Below are 8,014 nucleotides of genomic sequence, written 5' to 3'. Positions count from 1 at the left end.
TCGGAGCAACAGTAGTCGTGGTCTTAGGCTTGGGCGGCAGCTGGGGTTTCTGGGGTCGGGGCTTCAGGGCTTGGTTGGGCCCCAGGAATATTGCAGGGGCGGTCACTATAGGTAACTTTTGGATGCGAAAGAAATCTCTTTCATCCACTCCTGACGTATACTGCCTAATTCCCCAAGTCCTACCAGACAGCCATCCAATGTCTTTGGGCCGTAATACCGTGAGGTTGAGGTTCTGGCCATCACTATGTCTTTTCATTTGTAAATATCGATCCGGTTCTTGTGTCTGCCAGTCAGTGGCCAGGGTTTCACAACCCCAGGAGGAACAATAGTACTGGCCAGGTGAGTTATAGTACGGCTTTCCAGGGTTCGAAGCCAGGCAGGCATAGTATTGCTGGGCCCTAGGGTCATAGTCAGTCCCTGTTTGAGTATAGCAGTCTGCACTAGTGCGTTGAGCCGTGTCACAGCGACAGGGGGAAGTATCGGCCAAGTCGCAGGGATACATGATAAAGGAGGGAGACCCTGTGGTGCTTGTCTCTTTCATGGATCGTTGTAGACTGTCCGCTGGTTAATATCCATTTCCATGGCGGGTGCGGGCTGCCGGCAATTGGTGCGGATAAACTTCGTGGAATCTGGGGCAGTGAAGGGGCATTGGTTGGGGAAAGGGCTTTGGCTGAGGTAGAAACCTCAGGGGTCAAGGTGGTGTTGGCGGCAGTCGTGGTGATTAGGATGGCGCCATTGCTGGTGCTGGTTACTGGTTCTGTGGCATGGTTGGCTGGAGTGGGCATCGTCAATGTGCTCAGGGTCGTCGTGGGTGGGGGACAAGTTGAAGAGTCACGGATGAGTACAAGAGTGTTACCTCTCTCACACCACAAAAAGGGAGTCCCAGCACACAGATCGCTGTTCAGTACCACCATTGCCAAAAATATGGGGGGAAAGGGTTGGAAGTGGTTAGCCATTAGGGTTTGCTCAATGTCAGCTTCAAAGGGTTATTCGGATGGGCCTTAACTTCCCACCCTGGGTTTGGAGCTGTGGCTGGCCTGATGTGAGAATGATGGATCCAGGGGCTAATGCCGTCCACCTTTACTGCGGATGGAGTGGTCAGCAGGATGACGTATGGCCCTTTCCACCTAGGTTGCAAGGTTTCCTTCCGGTGTCTCTTGGCCCAGACCCAGTCAACGGGCTTGAATTGGTGAGGCTCGTGGGGTGGTGGTTGAAACCGGGTTTGAAGACATGGCCACAATTCGGCATGCACCTGGGAAAGGGAAAGAACAAAATCTCGCAGATGGGGGGGTATTTTTTCAGTGGAAGGAAAGGATGATAGAATAGGGGGTAAGGAGCCATAAAGGATCTCATAGGGGGTAAGGGATAGCTGGCCTGGGGTATTTTGGACTTTAAAAAGAGTGAGGGGAAGGAGGGTCACCCAGTCCTTGCCAGTCTCCAGGGTGAGTTTAGTAAGAAACTCTTTTAGGGTCTGATTCATCCTCTCTACCTGACCTGAACTCTGAGGTCTGTATTCGCAATGGTGCTTCCAAGTTATCCCTAGGCCCTTTACCAGCAGCCAGACAGTGTGGCTAATGAAGGCTGGTCCATTATCCAACCCCAAGGAGGTGGGAAGACCATAGTGAGGGATGATGTCTTCCAGGAGATGTTTGGCTACTACCTGTGCTGTTTCAGCCTTGGTAGGAAAGGCTTCTGGCCATCCCGTGAATGTGTCCACCATAACCAGAAGGTACCAGAACCCAAATTTACCTGGCTTTACCTCAGTGAAGTCAAGTTCCCTGGGGGCAGGGGTGGGATTGGCTGGCCACACTACTTGGCAGGCAGTGCATTTGCAGGTGAGTTCCTCAAGAAAGGAGGTCATGCCCCAGAATCGAATCCACCCCTTCCATAGAATCTCCCGAAGTTTGTTGGCACCGAGGTGGGTAAGATGGTGGAGGTGAGTAGCCAGCAGACAGCCTGCCACATGGGGCAGGAGTATGTTGCCCCTGCGGTCTTGGAAAACCACCTCATAGCCGGCTAAGGGCTCGCCTTCCTGTTTAATAACCCATACTCGGTTTTCTTCCAAGTATTGGGGTGGCTCTGAGGGAGGGGCCGGGAGCAGGAGGCCTTGGGGAGGGGATGCAAGGGTAAGCACCCATGGGCCAGGTCTCCGTATGGAGGCATGTGTTGCTGCTTCCCGAGCCGCTTTATCCGCTCACCTATTCCCCAGTGCTGGGTGGGAATTGCCCTTCTGATGGCCTGGTGTGTGGATGACGGCCACCAGGTGGGGTTCCCAGACCGCATCCAGGAGCCCCTGAATATGTTCTAGGTGGGCAATTGGCTTCCCCGTGGAGGTTATGTATTCTCGCTCACGGTAGATGGGAGCATGAACATGCAGGGAGGCAAATGCGTAGCGGCTGACTGTGTAGATATTCACCCGCTTCCCTTTTGCCGCCCTAAGGGCTGCTTCCAGAGCAATCAATTCAGCCTGCTGGGCTGAGGTTCCTTCAGGAAGTTAGGCTGCCCAAACAATGGAACCTGAATGGTCAACTACTGCTGCCCCCACTGCTCTGGCCCTCGAGGGGGTGATGAAACTGCTACCATTAGTGAAGTAGATGAGGTCCGGGTTTGGGGCAGGGGTGTCCTTGAGATCAGGTCTTGCTGAGGTAGCTTCCACTAAAATGTCCTGACAAGAGTGGGATGCTGTTGGGTCCCCTATAGGGAGCAGGGTGGCTTTGATTGAGGGCTGAGATCACCTTAAAGGTGAGTCGCGGTTCATTGAGGAGCAGGGACTGATAGTGTGTCAGCCTAGAGTGTGAGAACCATCTGACTGGTGGTTGCCGAAGGACACTCTCAATGGCGTGAGAGGTGGCAATGGTCAGTGCTTGGCCATGGGTGAGCTTGTCTGCATCCTTGACTAAAAGAGCTACAGCGGCAATAATGGGGAGGCATGCTGGCCACCCCGCTGCCACAGGGTCCATCCTTTTGGACAAATATGCCACTGGCCTGTCCCAGGGTCCCAACTTTTGGGTGAGGACTCCCTTTGCTACTCCATGTTTTTCATCCACGAAGAGCAAAAATGCCTTTTCGGGATAGGGCAGGGCCAAGGCCGGAGCTCTCAGCAAGAAGGCGCACAGTTCCCGAAAGGCCAAGTCCATGTCCGTTGTCCATGACCAAGCCTTGGACTCCCTAGCCCCTAAATAGAGGGGCTTCGCGATTTCAGCAAAATTAGGGATCCACAACCGACAGTAATCCACCGTCCCAAGAAACTCTCGGACCTGCCTAGGTGATGATGGGGTAGGGATTGTCAAGGTGGTCTGGGTCATGGCCTTAGTGAGCCATCAAAAACCCTCTTTCAGGCGATAGCCTAGAAATATTACCTCCATGGGGGCAATGTGCACTTTCTTCAAGCTGACACGATACCCCGATTCCTGGAGGCAGGTCAGAAGTGCTGGAGTAGCATCTTTACAGGAATCTTCGGAGGGGGAAGCGATGAGGAGGTCGTTGACGTACTGCAGGAGGGTCACTTCAGGACGTGCAGTGCGGAACTCCTCCAGATCCCGAGCCAGATCATCGCTGAAGAAGGTCGGGCTGAGTTTCAGTCCCTGGGGGAGTCTAGTCCAGGTTAGTTGGGAGACAGTCGGGGACCCAGGGGTGTGCCATTCAAAGGCAAAGATGGGTTGGCTAATGGGTGCAAGCGGGAGGGTAAAGAAAGCTTCCTTCAAGTCCAAAGTGGTGTACCATATGAGGGAAGGATGGAGATTGCTAAGCAGCATGTAAGTATTGGGGACTGTGGGATGGATGTCCTCGATCCTTTTGTTCACCTCCCTCAGGTCTTGGACCTGCGATAGTCATTCGACCCAGGTTTCTTTACTGATAAGAGGGGAGTGTTCCAAGGTGATTTGCATGGAGCCAGGATTCTGGCCTTCAGAAGGCGGTCAATATGGGGTTGGATCCCTCTCCTGGTTGCTAGGGGCTTTGGGTATTGTCTGACCCGGATGGGTGTGGCCCCAGACTTGAGGGGGATCATGACCAGGGCTTGGCTGATTGCAAAGCCAACACCCAAAAGCTCCGCCCACACCCCCGGGTGAGCCACCACCCAAGGCTTAACATGGGGTGGAATGTAGGTGGGAATGGGGTCAGAGAACAATAGGTGCTCATCCTGAAGGCTTACTGTGAGCAGGGTGAAAGGAATCCCTTCAGCATCAGTCAGGGCCACTGAGTCTTGGTGAAACTGTATGCAAGTGCCTAATTTATGCAAAAGATCTCTACCCAGGAGAGGGGCGGGGCTATCAGGAATGACTAGGAAGGAGTGGGTATGGGTCCCAAGATTCACAGTTCGTTTAGTGGTCCAGGGGTATTTGCGAGAACCCGCCACTCCCTGGACCACGGAAAATTTGGAGGAAGTCTCACCCAGGGGATGTTGGAGGACTGAGTGTTTTGCCCCCGTGTCCACCAGCAGGGGAATGGGAGTCCCCTCAATGCAAGCTGTTACCCAGGCCTCAGGGAGGGGGCCTGAGACCCGTCCCCCTCAATCCCTTTCGGCAAAGGTTAGGGTCTGTCATCCTGGGCGGCTAGCCATTGGGGGTGGGGGAGGAAATCTCCTCCTGGGTCCGCAAGAGGGCGCCCTGTGGGGGCAATCCCCCTGCCAATGGCCCAGGCACCCGCAGTCAAAGCAAGTCCCCCTGGGCTGGGGGTCTGGTTCCAATTGCCCTGGCTGCCGACGAAGGGCTGCAGCTAGAATACGAGTGGTCTCTTGTTGAGCTTTAAGCATCTGTCTTTGGGGCTTTTCTTCCCGAAATCGTTGTTCTGAACGCACTCTGACATCCCGTTCCTCAGCCTCTTTCTGTCTCTGATCCTGCCTGATAAGGTTCTCCTGTCTCAGGCATTCTGCCTGCTCCTCGGGAGTCTCCCTGGTGTTATAGACCTTCTCTGCTACCTTCAGAAGTTCCTCTAGGGACTGTGCCGTGAATGCATCCACCCTCTGCAGCTTTTTACTGATGTCTGGTGCCGCTTGATTGACAAATGCTAGTAGGACTGCCATCTGACTGGCAGGAGCTGCGGGGTTCATGGGGGAATAAATTCAGAAGGCATTCTGTAGCCGTTTTAGAAAGGCTGCGGGAGTTTCCTCAGGGCCCTGTCTAACTGCCCCAATTTTGGTCAAATTAGTGGGCTTCCGAGCTGCTGCACGGAGGCCTGCATAGGAGAGTCTGGCGATAGGACTGAAGACGCTCCCTACCTTGCTCCATCGAGAAGTCCCAATCCGGGCAATTTGTGGGAAACGCAGCTTCCAAGCAAGTGGGATCAGCCGTGGGGGGGTCGTCATCACCTAGAATCATTTTCCGCCCTTCTGTGAGAATATGGTCACGCTCTTCACTAGTGAAGAGGGTGAGGAGGAGCTGCTAACAGTCGTGCCAAGTGGGAGTATGAGTGAGAAAAATGGATTCCAGAAGGTCAATGATCTTCTGTGGTTGCTCAGAAAAAGGGGGGTTTTGGTGTTTCCAATTGTATAAATCAGAGGAGGTGAATGGCCAGTATTGATGAACCATTGGCCCACCGGGGACCATGGGTCCCATGGTCTGGACAGGGAGGGCCACTGTGGAGGAAGGTAACTGGCCCTCTTTGGGAGCGAAAGGGCTGCGGCCCCTTGTCCGATGGGCCAGGGGAGGTGAAGGTAAAACAGGGGGAACTGCCTGGGCAGGAGGTGCTGCCTGGGCTTCCCCTGGTAAGGAAGGGTATATGGGAGGTGGGGAGTTGTAAGGGGGAGGTAAGGGAAGGTCCAGCAGAGATTCCTCCTGGGCTGGGAGGACTGAGGGTGCTGAGGGATTGGGCTGTCCCTTGCTTTCAGATGGGTCACAGGCTGCTTTGTCTAGAGCAAGGGCGAGGACTCGCGCCGAGTCGGTGTACGGCTTGAGCCATGGGGGAGGGTCCTGAGCCAGGGATTGCCAGGTAAAAATGTAGGGTGGCTTCCACTCTCTGTCTGCTGTTCCTAGGGCGTATTCCCAAGCGGACAAGCCCCCATATGTTTGGGTCCGTTTTTGGGTGAGCCGAAGGAAACAAGACAGACGATGCAAGATGCACAGAGAGCAGAGCTTTATTAAGCTACACATGTTCACACGCGGGGGAAGAGACTGAAAGGAGTGGTCTCCCCCCAGAGTAGGTTCGCAACCCTCTTTATATAGTACATAGCAGACTTAGAGCAAAGGTGTTTATCACTCTAAGGGCATGGTCCCGTTGGGTGGGTTGCGTACAAGGTCTTATCTAGAATACACACTTCAGTTTGTAAGGGTTCCTATCTGAAATACACATAGGCCTATAGGTTTGGGCAAGGGTCAGTTATCTAAAATACACACAGGCCTATAGGTTTGGGCAAGGGTCAGTTTGGTCATCCACTACACCTTAGTAGATTTGGACTTAGAAAGACATATGTCATGTCCTGTCTCTGATATTTCCTAGCAGGGTGAGCAATTACTTAATCACTCTAAGTCTCCACATTTTACCTGTAGAGAGAAGGTCCTGGATTCAATGACCTTTAAGATCCCTTCCAGCAATAAATATATCATCCATGAGACAAAACATTGAATTTAATAAGAAATACTAGGATTTGGCATAAAGATGATTTGCAAAACATCCACAAAATACCAATAATTGAATCTATGGGATCTGATGAAATAACAAAAACAGAATACAGAAACAAAGGAAAAAGGATAGCCTGGGGCAACTTATTCCATTTGTGAGAAGAGTTCATTGGTAAATCTTATTTTTTCTTAAATTAACTTAAAATCTACTTCTTTAAAACTTTAATCCATTGTTTTTAGTTGTACCCTGTGGGGCTTTGAGATACTTTGTTATTTTTTTTTTGGTTATACTTATAGTGAATAAAAACAAGCAGGACATAAGAAAGGTAATTGCTGCTTAGGCAATAATATTTATTACTAAAGACATCCTGCCCCTGATATTTATTAGTTGTATCAAGTGACTTAATCTTTCTCTGGTTAAATTTCCTATTTATAAAATTATGGAATTGTTTTCAATCTACTAGTCCTTTATAGCTCTTAATTTGCGGTGCTTTGATATGAAGATGAAAAGAAATTCTATAAAGAGCTTAACAAGATCATACAAACTAATTCATATGTAAATAGATCAATGACAGATATGTCTATATCCACATCCTTATCAACATCTATATCTGTATCTATGTCTATTGAGTTATAAAACTTTATATTTGACACTTCAAAGCAAAGTTGACATAGGAAGAAAATGATTAATATGCATTGGAAAGTATCAGTCAATTTAAAAAATATTGGTTAATCATCCATTGTGTTCCAGGGGATGTGGATGGTGCATTGGATAGGGTTCTAAGACTGATTCAGGAAGACTCATCTTCCTGAGTTCAAATCTGACTTCAGACATTTACTGTATGTTGCTTCCTGTTTATACTTGCTGAATGATGTTGAAAAAGTCAGCTAATCCTACTTATTTCATTTTCCTCATTTATTAAATGATCTGGAGAAGGAAATAGCAAATCACTATAGTATCTTCATGAAGAAAAAAACCCCAAATAGGATCACAGAGTCAAACATGACAGAAAAATAATTGAACAAGAAAGACATAGTCCAAGACACTAAGGATACAAAGAGGGGAGCATAGATAAATAAATTAACACAAATAAACAAATGAATGCAAAAAAATAAAAACAACAAAGATAAATAGATATACACATACATACAAGATAAATTTGAAAGAATGACCATACCCCCTGTCAAGGAGCTCCAAAACCTAACAATCAGGGACACAAAGTACGATTATGTACAATCAAAATATATACCCAAAATATTGTGCATAATCAATAGAAAAAAAAGCATTAACATCAAATTGAATAGGAAAAGCTTCTTGCAGAAGTCTCTAGAATTTAAAAGAAACGAAGGGAAGCCAAGATACATACATGAGGATATAGACAACTCCAGGCATTGGGTTTAGCTAGTCAAAGTGTGTAAGTCTGGAAGATGAACTTTACAAGTAATATCAAAGAAGC

At 49.4% G+C, this 8,014-nt stretch overlaps 1 protein-coding gene across 1 annotated transcript; it reads right to left on the bottom strand.

Annotated features, from left to right (window-relative positions):
- Positions 1 to 955: 955 nt before the first annotated feature.
- LOC123241691 lies at positions 956 to 5,050 on the bottom strand. Its single transcript, XM_044669257.1, is given in 4 exon segments — positions 956 to 2,716; positions 2,718 to 3,823; positions 3,826 to 4,494; positions 4,648 to 5,050. Coding segments are annotated over 4 exon segments (3,939 nt in total).
- Positions 5,051 to 8,014: the final 2,964 nt, after the last annotated feature.

This window comes from Gracilinanus agilis, chromosome 3, assembly GCF_016433145.1.
Source record: "Gracilinanus agilis isolate LMUSP501 chromosome 3, AgileGrace, whole genome shotgun sequence".
NCBI classification, from domain to species: Eukaryota; Metazoa; Chordata; class Mammalia; order Didelphimorphia; family Didelphidae; genus Gracilinanus; species Gracilinanus agilis.
This window is presented reverse-complemented; position numbering and strand designations above follow the sequence as displayed.